Raw genomic sequence first — 22328 nt, 5'->3', positions numbered from 1 at the left:
GGGCTGGGGTCTCAGAGACCCGCCCCAAGCAAGCCCAGAGGATTCGAGGGTTCGTAACCGCTTCCGAATGAAAAAACCCGCGCATCCAGTTGCAGCCCGCCTGGTGCGCGACTGTGTACCTCTGTTTTTGGCGCCTCTGTAGCTCCTACTCAGTCTCACTGCGCTTCTTTCTTTCCTTCCAGTTGTAGAACTCCCACTGGGCCAATTTCACCATGGTTCTGAGTGGTGGTTGTTTGTCTTATAGTTGGTAGTTTCAATGATGTTGTGGGAGGCAGCACGCACAGGTCTACTCCCTACGCCGCCATCTTGGTTCTCCTCCAGTCCTTTGTCTCCCAGATTTGGAATGAGACTTCCGGACCTTCTGAGAAAGAAGGGCTGCGTGCTGGGAAGGGGCCATGAGACCATATCTCAAGGCCTGGCCTGGTGCCAGCACTGACAACTCTGTCTGGGGCATAGTTTATGGCTTCTCTGGATTGGGAGTAGTCTTTTTTTTTTTTTTTTTTTTCAAGAAGACCCCTTTTTAGGGTCTCCTTTTTAAAAAATATATATTTTATTGATTTTTTACAAAGAGGAAGGGAGAGAGATAGAGAGTTAGAAACATCGATGAGAGAGAAACATTGATCAGCTGCCCCCTGCACACCCCCTACTGGGGATGTGCCCACAACCAAGGTACATGCCCTTGACCAGAATCGAACCTGGGACCCTTCAGTCAGCAGGCCAACGCTCTATCCACCGGACCAAACCGGCTAGGGCGGGAGTAGTCTTATTTTTCTCATTATTTAAGGAAGTAAATATTTACAGAAGCCAAAATAGCAAGGTTAAAATTTCAAAGAGCAGTTTTTATATAAGATAGATGCTTCATTCCCCACTGGTTTTATGTACATGAGTCAAATCATTGATTCTTCTGGGTCATTGTTGGGGAGGGAGTTATATTGACCCCTGAGGACTATACGCTTGATCAAATTAATTCTCTGCCAAATATAATCAGTGGGCCAGTAGTAATCTTTAGAGGGTCCAAAGAGTCCTGGACTCTTAGAGAAATGGGAGTTACGTTTTAATTATAATTATGCGCAGGCCCAGAGAAAAATGTGTCTTTCAAATTCTGAGCCCCCAACATGGAGGAAACTTTTTTTATTTATTCCTTTGTCTCCCAGATTTGGAATGAGACTTCCCAGCCTTCTGAGAAATAAGGCCTACATGCTGGGAAGGGGCCATGAGACCATATCTCAAGCCTGTCCTGGTACCAACACTGACAGCTCTGTCTGGGGCATAGTTTATGGCCTCTCTGGAATGGGAGTAGTCTTATTTTCCTTATTATTAAAGCAGGCCAGCGTTTACAGAAGCCAAACTAGCAGGGTTAAAATTTCAAACAGCAGTTTTTATATAAGATGGATGCTTCACTATCAGTAGGACTTGCTATTTCATTGAAGAGGGAGATGACATAAGCCCAGAGCCCCAGAGCCGGGCAGACATACAGTCAGGATTCAACCCAACACGGTGCAGCTTCACTCCAGCTCTCCGCCTTCCAGGCCAGCAGGACCCTGCAGAGTCTGTACAATCCCTTTCTTAGGGAGAGCAGGCTCTCTAGCCACAATCCCCAGGGCCACACACTGTGCCAGGATTTTTCTGGCTTGTTCCACAGGAAGTCCTGCGTGGCTCTCAGGTCCAACAGGTCTGTCTATTCCCAGCATCTTTTTAAAAGTTCATGTCAACTGCCCACCTACTATGTGTCAGTCATTAGCTAAACAGTTTACACGCATTATCCTATTTTCCTTACAATGAAATAGAACAGGTGAGTAAGACAGAGAGTGGTTAAGTAACAGGCCCAAAGTCACGTAACCTTCCCCCTGCAGGCCTCATCTCTTGTCAACCTGAGGCCCTTCTCTGCCAATGAATGGTATGAAGGAAATGTCCCTCATGGACTGTTGAGAAGGAACTTCTTCAACCCCAAGCTCAGGACCCTGCCCTGAGGAGTGTGCCTGCCAGAGGAATCTAGATGCAGGGGAGATGGGGGGACAATGCAGGCATCCCCTGGAGGTTACCTGGACAGCTCGGCCGCAGCCACAAATTTCTCCCAGGCTTCATCACTCAGCAGGTGCTGCAGTTTCTCTTTGTTCCCTGGGTCCATTAAATACTCAATGGCATCAACAAAGCCTTTGCCCTCTGGATGAAAAAAAAAACGAGGTTAGCAGAAATCCTGGTAGAACATAAATGGCATTGAGTATAAACAACTTGGTTAAATGTTCATCTTCCTGAGCAGCTGTCACGTGGGGATTTTTTTTTTTTTAAATCTGGGTAACTTTTGGTGAGTCTCCTGGTGTTATGCACTGAATTGTCCCCACAAATTTATATGTTGCAAGGTTGACACCCCATGTGACTGTACTTATTTATTTATTTTTAATATATTTTTATTGCTTTTTAGAGAAGGAGGAAGGGAGAAGTATAGAGACGGAAACATCAATAAGAAAAAAGTATCAATCAGTTGCCTCCTGCATGCCCACTACTGGAGATCGAACCTGAAACTCAGGCATGTGCCCTGACTGGGAATCGAACCAGTGACCTCTTGGTTCATGGGTCAACACTCAACCACTGAGGCACAATGGCCAGGCCCCATGTGACTGTATTTTATAATTAGGGTTAAATGAGGTCATAAGTGTGGAACTAATCCAACATGAATGGTGTCCTTATGAAAAGGGGGAGAGGCACCAATACTTTCCCTCCTCCACTTGTTTCTATTTCTCTCTCTCTCTCTATAAATCAATAACTTTTATAAATCTTTTTAACAATGTGTGACTCTCAGAGATTTGGAGACTCTAGAAATTCAGATAAAGGACTGAGGACTGGTGTATGTTTTGTGTGTACAGAGACATGATCTAAATATGTTTTCTACCATATGTACACAAGACATATTATTCTATTTTAAAAATATATATTTTATTGATTTTTTTTAGAGAGGAAGGGAGAAGGATAAAGAGTAGAAACATCGATGAGAAAGAAACATCGATCCGCTGCCTCCTGCACACCCCCTACTGGGGATGTGCCCGCAACCAAGGTACATGCCCTTGACCGGAATCAAACCTGGGACCCTTGAGTTCTCAGGCTGATGCTCTATCCACTGAGCCAAACCAGTTAGTGCAAGACATATTATTCTTATTTCACAGAAAAGTAAAGCAAAACTCAAACAGGAAAAGAAGGCCCAAGCCAAGAATCAGAAAGCTCACAGGTGGCATCCAAGGCCAACCATCAGACATTTCCTTACATTAGTTCAAAGCCTCCTTATGTTTCAAAAATTCATGTGATTTCTGAATTCTACCCTATAGGTTACCTATGAGATTTTTTTTTTTATTTAAAAATAATGTTTTAGATCACACGCCACTGATGGAGTAAAACTACCAGGCAAAGAGGATTCCTCCTGCTTCTCACAGGTGCTCCAAGGTAGGCAGTGGAGGGGTGTCTTCAGGTGGGTGGGGGTTGGAGCCTCAGCTCTAATTCTGTGATCAATCAGTGTCAGCTCTCCCCCCTCCAGGCTGGTCTCAGGGGCCACAGCTCCCCTGGGGACCTCTTACCCCACCCTCGACAACTTCTTAAGCAAGAGGTCATCTTGTTTATCCTCAGGAATCCACCAGCTCCAGCCTCCCTCAGGGACCCTGGCTCAGGAGCTGCAGGCTTCTGTTCTGTCCTCTCCTCTCCTCCCTTATGCTACAACAGGAACAAGTTTTATCCTCCCCTGGGGGGTGATTTGGTTGCCTAGAAAATGCAGTGTTGATTTCGGTGGTTCGAGGGGGTGTTTTTTCTTGTCTTGCTTCACCCACTGAGGCAGAAAGTAAACCTGGGTTTAGATGGAGGAAACCCAGAGCACTGCATCTGTGTATTTGTGGGCCAGGCTGTGGGTGGGTGTGGGCAATAACAAAGCGGGCCTCTGCAGGGGTATCTGAGATCAACAGAAAAAGTTCCTGCCTGACAGTCACACCTGGTACGCAGGTGTTTATAATTGGGAGCACAGGTCAGGGACCCAGCACAGCTGTGGGGGTGGCAGTTCTTTGGAGGGGAAAGTTTCCATGAGGAACTAGCAGGTTCCAAGTAAAGGGGACAAGAAATTCCCACCTCCCGTGGGCTGTCTTGGCCTCATTGGAGACATTGCATGAGTTGCAGAAGATGGGAGGCAGTGAGCAGCCTGAGGAGAGAGCCAGGAAGGAGGCCCTCCCACAGACTCCTTCTTGAGGGGACTTCCCTTGACCTCTCTTGGGGGCTCAGGGACACTCATCAATCCCCTTGGAGGTTCTTGATTCTTGTGGAGCTTAACCCAGCTTGGAGGTGCCTCCCTCAATTCTAGATCATAAGCAGGAACCAGCTAGGGAGGAGGAAGCTGACTACCTGGGCAGATCTCATCAGCTTCTGAGGTCATGGTGTCAGCAGTGGGATCTCAGAGTTTCCCCTTCAGCTCACCAGTCTGTGTCCAGCTGGAAGCAGGTGTTGCTTCACCCTTGGGGAAGAGAAAACAAGTTGTGGGGTCAAGGTGAGCCAGCTGAGCAACAGGGAGCAGCGAGGGGCTCTGTCTCTGGTGTTTCTTTCAGGGAAGGCCAAAAGTGCCAAGATGGACTCAATGCACTGTGTTCCCATCTGCTGGGCTCTGCTGGCTACTATTTAAGAGAAGGTACTCACCTCACTCCAGCCCACTCCAAGCCAAGTGACAGTCCCCTTGTCCTGTGGGGGCAGAAGGAGAAGACCATCATACAAGGAAACACACAGCTGAGGAGTCATAAACCAAAGAAGCAATAAATCCAGGAAGCAATAAAACAGGAAAGATGGGAAGGAAAGATGGGAGGAATGTTTTGGAAATGATTTGAGGTTGAGGACATTTGTGTTGACTAATCACTCAGCTAATATTGATGGTGTGTCTACCACAGGCTCCTTACGAGTTCCCTCACCAAATACTCTCACACATTCCACGTGGTGGGCGCCATGGTGGCTCCCATTGGAACGTGGAGGAAACCATCACAAAGTCTAGGTTTTCACCTGAACTCGGGTCAGGCCAAGTCTCACAGTAGTGCTAGAGCTAGGACTCCAGCCCAAGTCTTCCAGATCCCAATCCCATGTTTGTGAGGACTATGCTCTACTCTCTTTTATATGCAAAATCATTTATTAATGTGTCTGTGTTACTTGTAAATGACTCTTCACATTCCCAAACGATGTCTTGCACCCTATGCCAAGTCTCTGTGTTGATGAATTCCTGGGGCTGTAGCTTCCCAAGCCTGCACCCTTCTTGCTTCTGCAAGACCCTCAAGCCCTAAGGCCCTGGGGTCCTGCGGCCCTGGCCCCATCCCTGCAGCCCTGCTGTGGGCTGCCCAGTCCTCCTGACGCTGCACGGTCCTCTCTGCTGCCCATGCCCATCAGTGGACCTTGGCTTGTTTCTAGTTCTTTATGAAAATAGTGCAGAAACATTCTTCAGGCATAAAAGTTCATCTGCATTTGAGATTGCTTCCCTTAAGATATTTAATAAACAGAATGACTGGGACAGAGGGTATCGCCATATAAAAATTCCTTTATGCCTAGAGTCACACTCTAATGCAAAAAATTGCACCAATTTACATTTATGCTCACAGGATATGAGGTGTCCATCTTTTCCATCTCCCAGTTCATAGTACTTTTCAAACACACACACATCATTCTTTTAAAAATTCTTTTATTATGCTAAAACATGCACAACATATAATTTACCACCTTAACCATTTTTAAGGGTACAGATCAATAGTGTTAAATTATATTTACCCTGTTGTGCACCAGTCTCCAGAGCTCTCTACATCTTATAAAACAGAGCTCAGTGCCCACTAAACAGTAACTCCCCATCCCCCCTCCCAGCCCCTGGAAACTGCCTCTCTACTTCCCATCTCTATGGATTCGAGAGCTTCATTTAAGTGGAATCACACAATGTTTACCTTCCTGAGACGGCTTTATTTCACTTAGCATAGTGTCCTCAAGGGTCATGCAGGTTGGAACATGGGCCAGAATGCCCTTCCTTTTTATGGCTGTAATTTTTTTTAAAGGATTTTAGGGAAAATTTATTTGTGCCAAACTGTGCAAGATCTAAAATGCTCTGGAGAATAACAGTGTCTCAGCATCTTCTCTGCATTTGAAATGAAGGAGGGGATGTAAGGAAGGTAACATGAAGTTGGCAGAAAGCAGGTGGGCATTGGATTTCAGGACAGTCAACAAGAGTGTGGTCTCTTCTTTAAAAAACAAACAAACAAACAAACAAAAAACCCAGAAATGTTTATATTGACTTTACAGAGAGGAAGGGAGTGGCAGAGATTATAGAAACATTGATGAGAGGGAAGTATCCAGTGGCTGCCCCCTACATGACCTCTGCTGGGTTATGAGCCCACAACCCGAGCGTGTGCCCTGCCTAGGAATCAAACTGGTGACCTTTTCATTCATGGGCCAACACTCAACCACTGAGCCACACCGGCCAGGCCAGACTGTGCTCTTGAGAGTGGTTATTTCAAAGGTGAGTTCACCTAAATGCACAGAAACAATGAGCAGGGCTTGCTTAAGAAAAACAAACCTTTTACTAAGAAGTATATGCCTGGGATGTGACCCCCACCATGACCTGTCCAGGTAGGAATTTATGATCGCATCACCCTGTGGGTTTCTTTGCATAGAACCCGTTTTTCATCCACGGTCCCCCTTTTGATCACAAGTCAATTTGAAGGATGCGTGGATGGCCAACCTTTTGGTTGGATAGAGTGGTCTCACAGCTCTAGGAGGGCTCTTTCCTAGGAAGTGTCAGTGTCCACCTTGTGTTGGTGACCATTGGGATGGGGCCATACTGTAATCATGGGCTCTGTGTTGAGGCCAAATTTTTCCCAAATGGGACGGGCAGGCAAAGGGAAGGCAGTGACGTCTATGGCCGTCATTGTGAAAACACTCTGGCCCTGGCTGGACAATCGATGTTTCTCTGTCCGTCTCCCTCCATCTCAAATCAATAATAATAAACACACTCTGGATCATGTCAGTTCTATGAACGATCATGATGGAAACAGACCTTTCCATGGAGAGAATTCTCTCAGTTCAGTCTGAACTATCTTGCTTTGGAGCCCAGGGAAGAAAGGAAATGCTGATTGTCTGTAGGCGTTATTTTAAGAAGCAAAACAGTATTTATCAGCTACCCCTCCTGAGTCCTGCCTGACACAGAGAGCCAAGGGACTTGCCGGTATATTAATAGCTGATACTAAGGTGGCTCACCTGCGTGTCTTTGTTCTGCATGGGATGCTCTAAGACTTTACAAATAACAACTCACATTCTTCCAGTAACCACTGAACTGTGTACCATTTGTATCTGTAAACACAGGGCCAGGTCTATTGTCCGCCTGCGCTTCTGGCACTGATGGCTCAAGCCTTGGTGTGTCCCATGGCGGGGACACAGGACAACCAGCCACTCAACCGCACAGCAAACCCGTTTCACTCTCAACTGAGTCAAGCCATTTGGTTTTCTTGTTGATCTTGATGCAAAAACTATGACTCAGATTTCACACAAATTTCCCCACTGATTTAATGTACTTCTGGCAGTTCTATCAGCTTTCTGAGAGTTCCATTTATTTCCCCCTGTCTCCTTCCTGCAGCCATCACATTTTTATCAGAGGAGGAAGAGATGAATGTGAAAAACTGATTCTGACGCCTGGCCTTGAGCAGGACATCCCAAAGCCGCCCCTCCCTCAGGTGGGGCATCCAGGTCTGGGGCTCAGGCCCAGCTCTGTCCAGCCCCTCCCACTCCTGCTCACTACCTGCTGCCAGGCACTTTGCTTCCTGCACCAGAGGCTCCTTGAAGGCTGTAGGTACCATTAAATACGTCCTGCATTAGGAAGAGGACACAGATGCAGATGAAGAAGAGGAGAAAGAAGAAACAAAAAGCTTCTACAGCCCTGGCTGGTGTGGCTCAGTGGGTATGGCATCAGCCTGTGCACTGAAGGGTGGAAGGTTTGATTTTCGGTCAAGGGCACGGACCTGGGTTGCAGGGTAAATCCCTGAACCAGGTCAGGGCACAGGGCAGATGTGGGAGGTAACAAATTGATGCATCCTCACATCAATGTTTGTCTCACTCTCCCTCTTCCTCCCTCCCTCCCTTCCACTCTCTCTAAAAATCAATGGGGAAAAAATATCCTTCGCTGAGGATTAATAAAACAATCCAACAAACACAAAAGCTTCCTCCAAAATCAATCAATCAATCCCAAAGGAATCTAAATGTAAAACCAAAAGGAGAACTATAAACCTGGGGGAAGAAATGTTAAAACTCATGTTGAGTTGCAGAAACATAGCTAATCAAGACACAAATCCCAGAAGCCATAAAGGGAAACTTTGATCAATTTGACTTCTTAACAAATAAAGCCTGCGAAGGCTGCCATCAGCCAAGGCAGAGCACGAGAGGCCGCAGCACTGTGTGCAGTAGGTACGTGAACCACAGGTGACTCGCTGTCCACACCACACAGGAGCCTACGGATCAACATGGAGAGACTGGACCCAGATTCTTAAACATGGGGAGACACAGGAACAAATCACTCTCAGGGAAGGGGCTTGGCAGCGTCAGGCAGCTCCTGCGGGCAGAGTAGAGCCCACACCTCCTGATGCTGGAGGCTAAGGAGGGATGTAGTGTGAATAAGGCAACAGCTCCCAGGTGTGTCTCTGCTGTACAGACACAGGGATCTGGGCTCAGTCTCCTCCAGCTCAGACACACAGGACCACCTCCTACGTCTCCCTTCCCCTCACGGTTATGAGCGAGGCCGGCCGAGAGCAGGGAGGCAGAGCCCACCCACCTCCTGCTCAGGGTCTCAGTGTGGCACCTGGGGCCAGTCATTCCCCTCTCAGGGCCTCAGTTTCCCACAAGGCCCGGCACTAAATTGAAAGGGTGTGTGAAGCAATGTCAGGATTTGAAATCTCAAAGGAAATCCTTTGCCCCATCAGCCTCAGGGCAGCCCCAAGGGCAGCTTCAGGGCATCCAGGCCACAAGGAACAGAGGCTCTTACTCACCTACCATCCCCACCTCCTCTGCCTCCTCCACATCCCCCCACATCCCCCTTCCTTTGGGGTCACTGGCTCCTGTCTCAGGGAGTCCAGGCCTAGCTGAGCTGGCGGGAGGATGAGAACCCACCTGAGCAGTGTCCCCCTCCCTCTCCACTGTTTAGCAGGGGTGGGCAAACTTTTTGACTCGAGGGCCACAATGGGTTCTTAAACTGGACCGGAGGGCCGGGACAAAAGCATGGATGGAGTGTTTGTGTGAACTAATATAAATTCAAAGTAAACATCATTACATAAAAGAGTACGGTCTTTTTTGTTTTTGTTTTTAGTTTTATTCATTTCAAACAGGCCGATCCGGCCCGCGGGCCGTAGTTTGCCCACGGCTGGGTTAGGGACACTGGAGTGGGAAGGAACATCAGAGAAAACTAGGTTCCAATCCGGGTTCTGTCACTACTTACATGTGCCTTGGGCCCATTACCACCCCCCTCCTCCCCCCCACCCCCCAGCTTCGGTTTCCCTCATCTATACAAAAGTGACAAGATCCTTGTCTTAGAAAGTGTGAGGATGGGAAGATGGGGAGGGGCTCCTACCCTCCCAACTTACCTAGAATCTCCCTCTGGAAGATTTAAAACAAGGCCCACTCGTTCTTAGCTGTGCACATCCACCCGGCAGCTGTGTCTGCACAAACACTTTCTGGGTCTAAGATACTTGGAAAGGAAAACTGAAAGCACAGGCTCAAGTTCTGAGAAGCTCAGGGTCAACCACATTACCCAGCCTGCACCGCGCCAGGCGAGCCCCACCCTGCCTGCTGACGCCTTAGGCCAGTGGTTCTCAACCTTGGCTGCACATTAGAATCACCTGGGAATCTTTTTAAAATCCTGATTTCTGGGCCTCATCCTCCCGAAATTCTGTTTCTTTGTTACTAATGTTGTGGCCCCACCCCATAACCAAGAAACAGAATTTCCGGAGGATGAGGCCCAGAAATCAGGATTTTAAGAAGATTCCCAGGTGATTCTAATGTGCAGCCAAGGTTGAGAACCGCTGCCTTAGAGCAACCCCAGGTCTGACCTCCCAGGTCCTTCTCCGCTCAGCCCATCCTGCCTCCCTCAGGTTTCTAGAAGGAAGACCTGCCATTGACAGACAGTGGGATCCTGGGTAAATTACTCCCTCCGCCCCATGGGCTTGTCCCCAGAACCCTCCTCTCTCATTCCCCCCACATGCCCCCAAATGCCCCCCTTCATCAACCTTCTGTCCCCAGCAATGAGCACCTCCCTGAGCACAGCAGATGCTCACCGCCTCCTTGCATCGCCTTGGTCCCTGCTCCTACTGAAGGCCCCGCCCAGGCCGTTTCCAGACATTTGCTTTTGTAGGTCCTTCTGCCAGGAGCACCTGCTTCTCCACCTGGAACAACATGCTCATCCTTCAAAGCCCAACTCTGGGATCACCTCCTCTGAGAAGCCCTCCAGCATCGTCCCCTCCCAGAGTCCACTGCCCCCTCAGGCTCTGCTCCCCTGGCCCCTGGGGGAGGCCCAAGGCCACTCTGTCTGCGTCTCCCCTGACCCTTTAGATCAGGCCTCTCTGAACCTGTCCCTGGTGGCAGGGTCAGTGCCTCGGAACCACGGCGACCTGTCCGAGGAGGCCCTCCCTGGTGGCCATGGCCGTCTGTGGGAGCACAAGGTTGTGGGCGTCGGCAGAGAGAAGCCAGCTGTTCCCTCTCCGGGCCCCTTTCCTGTTGACAGCAGATCTCTCTATAGGAAGCCCAGTGTCGCCGTCACACAGAAACGTCTGAAAACAGAAGGGACGCAGGGCTGAGTGTGTGCCAGGCACCGTGCGGGCACCTTCCAGGCCTTTCCTGTTTGATTCTCACACCGGCTCCAGGAATCACCACCTGGATTTTACAGATCAAGAAACAGGAGGGAAATGGCTCCGCCTGTAAGTGCTGCAGCTGATGGGCTTTTCTGCTTTCCCTGCCTGCCGGGGATTCCAGGAGCCAACGTGGCACTTATGCCAGGCCTGCTCACCCTGGGAAAATGTCCATGGGGAGCCAGGGCCACCTCCCCCAGCGTTTCAGGGAGGCGAAGCAGAGTGATCATAGTTTTGCATAAGTGACAACACTGACTGATTTCAGAGAGAAAAAGCCATGGCAAAGGGAGAGGCGGGCCTTTCACCAGGCAACTCAGGGGAGGGGCCAAGACTCAGAGCAAGTGTCACAGTTGGCCTCTGGCCCTTGTTTAAAAGTTACTTTTTGTCTTGTTTTTCCTATAACCTGCCTTCTTCCTGGTTCCTCCCCCTTTCACTGGCCTGACTGCCGCTGGACACCCCACACCTCCTGTGAGGAGCAGAATCACGCCAGACCCACAGGAGCGGAGTCCCGTTGTCCAAAGGGTCCTCTGATAAGAACGCAGAAAGGACCCCAGACGGACATCCGTGGCCTCGGTGAACACGGTCTCCTGGCAGAACAACCGGGGTGGGGGCTACAAAGCCACATGAAGTGAGATGGGCGCCTCTTGGCATGAGCTCAGATCACCCCACTTAGGGACCCTAAAGACCCAGTGACTATTAAATAGGGCTCAGCTGGACCCCCGACATCACAAGAAAGGTCACCTGGGATGACGACAGCTCGGAGGCGGGGTTTTGAACAAATTCTTTGGTCAATAAGCCTTCTCAGCCCACTGTGAGGAGAACCCCCACTCAGGGGAAAAGTAACCCCCAAATCACAGGGAAAGGGGTCTGGCATTGCCACCAGCATCGCCTGGTAGAGCCTGGAGGAGTCACCAGCTGGAGGCGCTCAGCCAGCACCCTCACCCGGCCTGGCCCAGTCTCTCCAACGCGTGGGGAGGGGAGCTTGGCTCAGACACGCTGGACACGAAGAGTTTAGTGTCCAGAACAGGGACCCCGTCTCCCTGTCCTCCTCCTGTTTATAGGGCAGTGGGAGTGGGCAGGAGCATGTACCCCAGGGGGCTGGTGCCGTCATCAGAGTGGCTCACTGACGGGCACCTTGGTCTGCAGAGCGCAGGGCACTGCACTCCATGCCAACAGCACCTGCTGACCTCAGGGGAAGTGGCCACTGGTCTCAGCCCTTGTTGCCAGGCTGCCAGCATCACCCATATTATCCCGTAGCTGGGCCCTGGCTCTCTGAGCCCCACAGGCCCGGGGAGCCCCTGCTTCATGCGTGTGGCCAGGTGAAAGGAGTGAGACACACGTGAAGCTCCCTCGTCAATGGCAAAGTCCTTGAGAATGAGGACCAGGCGTTACTCATCTTCTCCTCCCCAGGGGCAGACAAGGACTGGACACCCAGAAAACACTATGTGGCCCCTGCAGGTTCGGCTGAGTGGATAGAGCCTCAGCCTGCGGACTGAAGGGTCCCAGGTTTGATTCCAGTCAAGGGCATATGCAGGGGTTGCAGGCTCCCAGTAGAGGGCGTGCAGGAGGAGGCCAATCAATGATTCTCTCTCATCAATTGATGTTTCTATCTCTCTCCCTCTCCCTCTCTGAAATCAATAAGAATATATATTTATTTATAAATGGAAGCCACCATCGGCCCCTCCCTGCTCGGGCTCCCGGGCCTCCTGTCACTGCTGATGTGGGAAGCAGCAGCTCCGTGGCATTGTCCTCCGGGTCCCTGGCTGCAGACACACAGCTCCGGCAGGTCCTGTCCTCAAAGACCTCACATTGAGGGAGCGAGACCCCACCATACACCTGACACGGCAGTGGTGACAGAGGACAGCCCCGCCTGGCGGGACAGGGACAGGAAGGGCTGCCAATGCAGTGACACTGGAGCTGAGCCCTGGAGGGTTAACAGGTCGGCAGTGAGGAAGGGCGTCTGAGGCATGCAGGACAGGCAGCATGAGGCAGTGGGGCAGGCCCTCAAGATGCAGACCATTGCAATGTGTGAACGCATGATGCGAGCTATTGCCCAGCTTGCACAGAAACATTTTAAAAGTGATGGACAAATTATCCTCTTTCACAATTTCTTTTCTACCCTTTGGTGGCTGCTACTGCTCACCTGTCAGCGAGCCCAATGGAAGGGTAAAAGCATGAAGATTCCTTTGTGAGACATCCCGCCAGGGAGCTGGCCCCTTTGTTCAGCCTGTCAAGATCATCTTTCATGTTCAATTTAAAGAAAAGGCAGATGTTGGAGGAACCAAGATGGTGGCATAGGTAAACACCTGAACTTGCTGCCTTGCACAACCACATCAAAACTACAACTAAAAGACAAAACTGGTATCATCCAGAACCACGGGAAGGCTGGCTGAGTGGAAGTCCGACAACTAGAGGGAAAGAGAAAAGCGCATCTGGACTGGTAGGAGGTGCAGAGGTGTGGAAGAGTTGGTACAGAGGCGCGCAAAACGAGCTGACAACTGGGTGCGCTGTGGTCTTTTTCAATCGGGAGGGAGATACAAACTCCCCACTGCTCTGAACTCCAGTTCTGGGTGAGACTCTGGGCACCCAGACTCACAGGGGAGAAACTGGACTGTCTGGCATCGGGCCGGAACGCGAGGGCTGTTTTCTTTCAGAGGTGCTCACAGCAATCATTGTTCCTGCACAGGGCCGCGGGACACAGAGACCCAGGGACCTATCTGGGGCAGGGCTGATGGGCAACCATTGCTGTTTGCACTGCCCCATGATTCCCTGAGACCCTGCCCCCACCCAATTTACAACCCCACTCAAGCTGTGCACAGAGGCTTTTGCATATGAATGGCCTGGCCTTTTGCAATCTAAAATCTAACAAACTGCAGCTGGGTCAAAGAACCCCAGAGCTTCCAACAGAAGGCCAAAGGCTCCTCAGCAGCCTGCATTGCTTCACAGCTGTGCCTCATCTGGGCACCTCCATACCCCCAAAAAGAAGAGGAATCTGCAGATCTCTCTGCAGCTTCTGCTGGGTGGCCTCAGCAAATGACTGACTTTGTACCTCCTTGGAGATCCAAGAGCCAGTGTACCCAGTGGTCAGAGTGAGACCACACCAGGTTACAACTCTTCAGATCCATAAGAGACACACTCAGGGGGCAGACTCAGTGAGCACCAAAGCCCCACTGAAGCAAGTCCTGCCCCATAAGGGTGTCTCCAGCACAGCAGTTCTCCCATTGTAGACACAACTGGTCCTCACGGCCAATTGGTCTGGAGGTCAATTCCTCCCAGTGATACCTACAACAATCAAGACTTAACTACAACAATACTGTGCACACAGCCCACAAAGGGGTGCACCAAGAGCATCCACCTCAGGTGACTGGGGAGGCTGAGTCACTGGGCCCTATAGGACACCTAGCACACAAAGCCACTCTATCAACACAGGGAAGCAGCCAAAGTGCAGAGACAAAGAAACATGTCACAAATGAAAGAAATGGAGGAAAGCAAACTACTAGATATAGAGTTCAAAACAACGGTTATAAGGTTACTCAAGAATCTTCTAGAAAACTCTGAGAAATTTAGTGAGACCCTCAAGGATATGAAAAAGGACCAGTTAGAAATTAAGCATACACTGACTGAAATACAGAATAATATACAGAGATCCAACAGCAGACTAGAGGATCCCAAGAATCAAGTCAAAGATTTGAAGTACGAAGAAGCAAAAACCAACCAACCAGAAAAGAAAAAGTAATCCAAAAATATGAAGACAGTGTAATGAGCCTGTGGAACAACTTCAGGAATACCAACATCCGAATTATGGGGGTGCCAGAAGAAGAGAGAGAGCAAGATATTGAAAACCTATTTGAAGAAATAATGACAGAAAACTTCCCCTACCTGCTGAAAGAAATAGACTTACAAGTCCAGGAAGCACAGAGAACTCCAAACAAAAGGAATCCAAAGAGGACCACACCAAGACACATTATAATTAAAGTGCCAAGGGCAAAAGACAAAGAGAGAATCTTAAAAGCAGCAAGAGAAAAACAGTTAGTTACCTACAAGGGAGTACCCATACGACTGTCAGCTGATTTCTCAACAGAAACTATGCAGGCCAGAAGGGAGTGACAAGAAATATTCAAAGTGATGAATAGCAAGAACCTACAACCAAGATTACTCTACCCAGCAAAGCTATCATGTAGAATTGAAGGTCAGATAAAGAGCTTCACAGATAACAACAAGCTAAAGGAGTTCTTCACCACCAAACCAGTATTATATGAAATGCTGAAGGGTATTCTTTAAGAAGAGGAAGAAGAAAAAAAAGGTAAAGATAAAAATTATGAACACCAAGGGGCAACAAATACATATCTATCAACAAGTGAATCTAAAAATCAAATGACTAAAAAATATGATGAACAGATAAATTGGTGAATATAATACAATCAGGGGCATAGAAAGGAAAGTGGACTGATAATTCTCAGGGGGGAAAGGGATGTGGGGGGTGCGGGAAGAGACTGGACAAAAATTGAACACCTATGGATGAGGACAATGGGGTGGGGGGGGTAAAGGCATGGGGTGGGGTGGGAACCCGATGGAGGGGAGCTATGGGGAGAAAAAAAGAGGAACAACTGTAATAATCTGAACAATAAAGACTTATTTAAAAAAAGAAAAGAAAAGGCAGATGTTAATGTTTTTCCTATTACAAGATCATTTCTTTTTAGAATGCATGCTTATTTTTCCTTCCTCTGCCTAGTTTAGTGGTGGAAAGATTGAGGATTGGGGCTCAAATGACCCTGCATTTTAATCTCAATTCTACCACTTACTAGCTCTGGTGTTGACCTTCAGTCTCCCTTAGTATCAGTCCCTTTGAAGCATAATAGTAATCCCTCTTTTGGATTACTATTGCTGTTTGAAACTGCTGTTTTAGAAATCTCTGCTGTTTTGAAATTCTCTGCTGTTTTTGCCCTCTGTTATTTTTAGACTGTAAAATAACTTTGTTTTTGGCTTGAATAGAAAAGATAAACTTAATTGTCTGACCTTGCAAGCTGGTCATCTAACATAAGGGACTGATATGCTGATATTGATGCCAGGTGCCTGTATAGATATGATACTCAAGGTTACAGGTGTCTGTATGGATATGACAGGTGTTTGCTAGATATGATATGTACTCAAGGTTACAAGCTGTCTGCAAAAATAACTTACACAAAGAACTAGAAGGATATAAAAAGGAAATACTCCTTCCTGTGTTTGTTCAGAATTTGACAGAGGTAATCTGCTCTGAACTTGCGTGCAATAAAAGACTCATAATTAATTGGCTTGTTAAGGCATCTGGTATCTAGCTTGCTGATTTGCGATACAACACCTTCATCTCTATTGATGAGACTAATTATACTACACAGGTCTGTATTACCAAATACACAGGGCTGTGGTGGGGATTAATAAGAAAACATTTGCCAAAGAACCTTGTATAATGCCTGACGTATATTAAGCACTCAGTAAGTGGTATTCATTATTATTTAATAATTATTGTAGCTTATATGAGAAGTTAAAGATATACACCATTCACAGTGCTCTACAAATAGTACCATGTTTCCAGGGGTTTTGATTGTGTCAGCCAGGTTAGTCTAGGTTTGGCTGCAGTAACAAACACTCTCCACATGAGCCACAAAGGTACCCCCTGATCATCATGCAGTCTGTTCCTGTAGTCCTCCCTCCCAGAGCCAGGAAATTGGAGCAGCCAGTCTCTGGAACACTGCCGGCAGAGGAAAGGGGTCTTCTATCAGCATTAGATGCTGTGGCTTAGAATTGACACATATTATTTCCATTCAAAAGTCAGGGGTCAGCGGCTGGCATGGCTCAGTAGTTGAGCATTGACCTATGAACGTGGATGTAATGGTTCAATTATTGGTCAGGGCACATGCCCAGGTTGCTAGCTCCATCCCCAGTAGGGGGCGTGCAGGAGGTAGCCCATCAATGATTCTGTCTCATCATTGATGTTCCTATCTCTCACTCCCTCTCTCTTTCTCTCTGAAATCAATAAAAAATATATTTAAAAACAACAAACAACAAAAGAAGACAGTGGTCAGAGCTCTGGTTACAGATCCCACCCAAAAGGAGGACAGGAATATAATCCTACCATGTGTCTAGAAGGGGGAGGGAAGGACCAGAAAAATGTGACCAACAGCCACAGTGACTACCACAATGCTTTTGAGAACCACCGCCCAGCCCAGAGGGATGGGGTAGACAACAGGAGGGGGCAGGAGGCAGAGGGGACCAGGAGGACACAGAGGGGCCTGCATGGCGTGAGATCTGAGTCAGTGTGCAGGGCCGAGGCTGGAGGAGCCCTCTGCCCCTTGCTCATCTGGACCCGACCCAAACTCATCCTGGCCACTGTGCTCTGAGGCCAACAGCCAGCACTTCGAAGGAGTAAGAGTCCCTGCTCTCAGTATGGATGGTGACGGTGAATGTGACCTGCCGCCCTGGCCTCCAGCTGATGGGCCAAAGTATTTCTCTGGTTCCACCCCTCCTGCTCTGCTGGTTTCTGGGATCTACTGGATTCTTCTCACAGTTTCAGGGGCCCCCAGGCAGTGTGAGCTGTGCTCTCACCCTGGCCCTTTCCTTGTGCAGCCACCACCAACTCACACCACTCCCCCCACCTCCATCTCACGGGTTTCCTGTTACTGCTGATCTCAAAAGCAGCAGCTCTGTCCATTGTCCTCCAGGTCCCAGGGCTGCAGACACATAGCTCCAGCAGCAGTGGTGCCTGTGCCAACCACGCCACTTCCCGTCCCTGCAGAGGCTGCTGGCAGCGTCCAGTGCTCCAATGCCCAGCTTTCCGACCACAGCCCTTCTCACAGGAGTCCTGGCAGGGGAAGCTGAGTGGCCACACTGCAGTTCCATCAGGGTCCTTTCAGAGTGGCCCTCCCAGCCAGAGCCCCTGCAGGTGAGATCCTCTGCCCCAAATATTCTCACCACCACTCTCCTCCCCATCCTCTTCAACCCTTGGTGCCCCCTCTTCAGGGAAGCCTTCCTTGACTCCTCACACTAAGCCAAGACCCTGATATAAGAGCTCTATCCTTAATGTTGGACTGGCAGGAAGTGATGGAGGATCCAGAAGAATTGATTCCCACGGGTCAAAGCATTTCCAAAGAGCAAGCAAATTCTTCATGTGCCTCCTGAGAACTGGTACCTCGCCCGACAGGCTGCTCACACAACCTTGTGCTCTTCAGAGGGCCCATCAGACACGTGGGCACTCGTGAGGAAGCCTCTGTGTGTTTCCAGCTTGTCCCACTAAGGTCAGGGAGGTCAAGGTCATGCTGACCTGAGTGGCCCAGAAAGGAACCTTCTCCTTTGTTCTGTTTACCATGGTTGACTCACCTTGCTCGTATCACGGAGATCTGGTGTTTCCTTGTCGGTGTGGGTTTGGTCCTAACTGTGGCCCATGAAGGACAAAGCCCATGAGTGCTCTCCGGGGGGCAGTGTCCCTCAGTCCAGCTGCGGGGAATCACTTCCCAAATCAACCCTCAGTGAGCCTTGTCTCAGCTCTGCCCTCAGGGGACCCCAGCCTCCAACAGGTCACTTCTGGCTGGTGGAGGCCTCGGGCCTTTGTGCAGAGTGATGGGAAGCCCTTGAAGAGCTGGAAGCAGGTGCTTGATAAGATCTGTATTCCTAAGGGCTGTTCTGGCTCAGTGTGGACAAGGGCAGGGGCAGTTCCACAAGGGCAAACACAGGAAGACCATGTGGAAGCTCTTGCAGGAGTAAAATGTGAGGGTAGCTGGGAGAAATGTTTGCTGTCTTTCTGTCTCTCTCTGTCTCTCTGTTTATCGATGACCCTCTCTCACACCTGCAAACAGGCCCTTCTGATCTTAATCAGCCTCATGTCCTACAGTCGATCCTGGGCCCCAGCTGCTGGGCGAGGAAGCCACCTGTGTTCAGCCCAAGCCACCTGTGCAGAAGCTTCCCCCAGGTGTCCCAGCGGAGCTTACGGGGCACCGAGGTCTCAGGGACTTGACTGGATGGGAGAGTGGGAGCCCAGTGAGTGAGCAGGAGGAGCAATGGAAGATTTGCTCCCTGAGTTCCTGGAGGACAGGCTCATGGGGAAGGGAAGCCAGGAACCCAGAGCCCAGATGAGCCCACTAATCCACACCACAAAGGCTCAGTGTACCAGTCCACCTTATTGAACCAAAGTCTACAGAACACAAGGTGGGAGAAACAGAGGGTCTAGAATATCATCGTGTCCACACCACCTCCCCCACTGATGGAGAGGCTGTGTCTCAGGGCTCGATTGGTAAATCTCCTTGACCTGCTGCGAGTATCTGTTTTCTCTTTTCTTTAGTTTTCTTTTTTTCTTTTCTTTACTTTTCTTTTCTTTTCTTTTCTTTTCTTTTCTTTTCTTTTCTTTTCTTTCACTGTTCTAAGAGCATTTGCAGTTTCATTGTAATTTCATTGGTCTCTCAGAGCATCCTGGCCCCAATGAGCACCAGCAACTTGTCAAATGCTCCACCCACTCCGCTGTCATCACCACCACCATCACGGCCCCCATCATCATCATCATCATCATCATCAAGAAGTCACTGCCTATAGTGGATAACATTGTAATAACTATGAATGATGCCATATGTCTGCTAGACTTAGTGGGTGATCACTTTCTATATTGCACACCCAAAACTAATATTGTATGTCAACTGTAATTGAAAAATAAAAATTTTTAAAAAGTCACTGCTGAGCACAATTTACCATAGTGAAGATCTGGAAACAGCCTAAGTACCCATCAGCAGATGAATGGATTCGAAAACTGTGGTACATCTACACAATGGAATACTATGCTGCTGTAAAAAAGAAGGAATTCTTACCATTTGCAACAGCATGGATGGAACTGGAGAACATTATGCTAAGTGAAATAAGCCAGTCAATGAAAGAAAAATACCACATGATCTCACTCATTTATGGATAATAAAGACCATTATAAGCTGATAAACAAAAATAGATACAGAGGCAGAGCAGCATCGAACAGACTGTCAAAGTACAGCGGGAAGGCTGGGGAGGGTTGGGGGGTGTGAGGGGGGTGGTAAGAGATCAACCGAAGGACTTGTATGCATGCATATAAGCATAACCAATGGACATAAGACACTGGGGGGTAGGGGAGGCCGGGGGAATGTCAAGGGGGGGGGGGAAGGAGACATATATAATACTCTTTGTAATACTTTAAGCAATAAAACAAAATTAAAAATAATAATAAAAAATAAAAATAAAAAGTCACTGCTGGGGGGTGCGGGTAGCCTGGGACAGGTTAATGGGGGGAAAAGGAGACTTATGTAATACTTTAAACAATAAAGAATTTAAATTTAAAAAAAAAAAGAACATACAAATCCCCTGGCTACTAATGCAGTTCTTTAAAAACATACTTTATTATGAATATGTATTTGGGCACCTTCATTCATAATTCTCAAAGCCATAACTGTACCTATTTCAACACAAATCTGAGATTTTAAGGTCCATGAAGGTTTTTTATCTTTGTTTCCTGATGTATCCCCAACATTTAATAGTATGTTTCTAGATTTATGCCTTGAGCTCCCTAATTGAAAATTTGTTCTATCATTCTTACTGCATTGACAATGTAAGGTTTTGGTAGGGACTGAAAGAGAAAATAAGAGGAAGCATGAATTACCATATATTAATTGATTATTATTTCTAATAGCAAGAACTTCAATGCCTTTAGTTTGTGCCTATGCAGGTATAGAAAATGAATAATAAACAATTCATTATCTTTTAGAATTTAGTTTTTTAATGAAGTTGAATAACTAACTACTGTCTGTCCAATAACATATGCGAATTTCTATGTAAAACATAAGAAAATGTCTGTAATCTCTTCTTTTGCTTGGGAAGATGTGACCATCCTTGGGTCTCTTGAATAATTGCTTGGACCACTTCTATGCCACCCATAGTGTTTCAAGGCCAATGTACTTAATCTATTCATATAGGCATGTTGCTCTGTGGATTGTGTACTAATCAGGGAATTGTTAAAACACCTGTGATTATACTTTTAGCTGTTTGGTTACACAATCATTACTATTTTTCATTAAACTATAGATAGTAATTTAGAAAAAAAAAAGTCACTGCCTACCTAAGATGTACTGCTGGAAGACAAAGGTGAGCTGGAACTGGAAAGCAGGGCTAGAGACCAGGACTGGGGAGAGACGGGGTTCCTGCTGGGACGGTGAGCCCTGGGGAGGGCCAATCCAGGAGCCACTGAAACTCCCATATCCCAACTCAAACTCTTTTGCCTTCTTCCATAGTCAACTTTTTAGTAGTCAGAGCCTTCTTGGTGCTTATTCCTTCACTTCTCTTTCTTTATTCATGACCCCAATGTCTTTTTTAGTATAAATAAATTCCCCCCACCCCCCACTCTCTTGTCTCCTCTCTTCCCTGATTCCAGGTCCAGGTTCCTTCCTTCTCTTTGACCCACCTGCCATCTGCATGAACCTCTCCTTTGCTGTGCTCAACACCTTAACACGCAGTTAAATCCATTTTATCTCGCCGGCTTTTCCCTTCTAAGTGTTATATTGTAAATCAGAAGACGCCTTAATCCAGTGGTTCTCAACGTTGGCTGCACATTAGAATCACATGGGAATCTTTTTATTTTTTTTATTTTTTTAATTAAATCTTTATTGTTCAGATTATTACATTCCTCTTTTTTCCCCCCATAACTCCCCTCCTCCCAATTCCCACCCCACCCTCCAACCTCACTCCCCACCCACTGTCCTCATCCATAGGTGCACAATTTTTGTCCAGTCTCTTCCCTCATCCCCCACACCCCTTTCCCCCCCAAGAATAGTCAGTCCATTCCCTTTCTATGTCCCTGATTCTATTATAATCACCAGTTCATTCTGTTCATCAGATGATTTATTCACTTGATTCTTAGATTCACTTGTTGATAGATGTGTATTTGTTGTTCATAATTTGTATCTTTACCTTTTTCTTCTTCTTCCTCTTCTTAAAGGATACCTTTCAGCATTTCATATAATACTGGTTTGGTGGTGATGAACTCCTTTAGCTTTTTCTTATCTGTGAAGCTCTTTATCTGACCTTCAATTCTGAATGATAGCTTTGCTGGGTAAAGTGATCTTGGTTGTAGGTTCTTGCTATTCATCACTTTGAATATTTCTTGCCACTCCCTTCTGGCCTGCAAAGTTTCTGTTGAGAAATCAGCTGACAGTTGTATGGGTATTCCCTTGTAGGTAACTGAGTTTCTTTCTCTTGCTGCTTTTAAGATTCTCTCTTTGTCTTTTGCTCTTGGCATTTTAATTATGATGTGTCTTGGTGTGGTCCTCTTTGGATTCCTTTTGTTTGGGGGTCTCTGCGCTTCCTGGACTTGGAAGTCTATTTCTTTCACCAGGTAAGGGAAGTTTTCTGTCATTATTTCTTCAAATAGGTTTCAATATCTTGCTTCTCTCTCATCTTCTGGGCACCCCCATAATT

The 22328-nt window shown here is 47.8% G+C and overlaps 1 protein-coding gene across 1 annotated transcript in view; it reads right to left on the bottom strand.

Moving 5' to 3' along the window:
- LOC102439396 (apolipoprotein L2-like) overlaps positions 1–22328 on the bottom strand; it is a 43404-nt gene that overhangs the window by 4378 nt on the left and 16698 nt on the right. The window contains exon 3 of the mRNA XM_023747580.1: positions 2043–2163. Coding sequence (XP_023603348.1) covers positions 2043–2163 — 121 coding nt within the window. The remainder of the gene's footprint in view (positions 1–2042; positions 2164–22328) is intronic.

This window comes from Myotis lucifugus, unplaced genomic scaffold (genome assembly GCF_000147115.1).
Source record: "Myotis lucifugus unplaced genomic scaffold, Myoluc2.0 scaffold_915, whole genome shotgun sequence".
In the NCBI taxonomy this organism is placed as follows: Eukaryota; Metazoa; Chordata; class Mammalia; order Chiroptera; family Vespertilionidae; genus Myotis; species Myotis lucifugus.
This window is presented reverse-complemented; position numbering and strand designations above follow the sequence as displayed.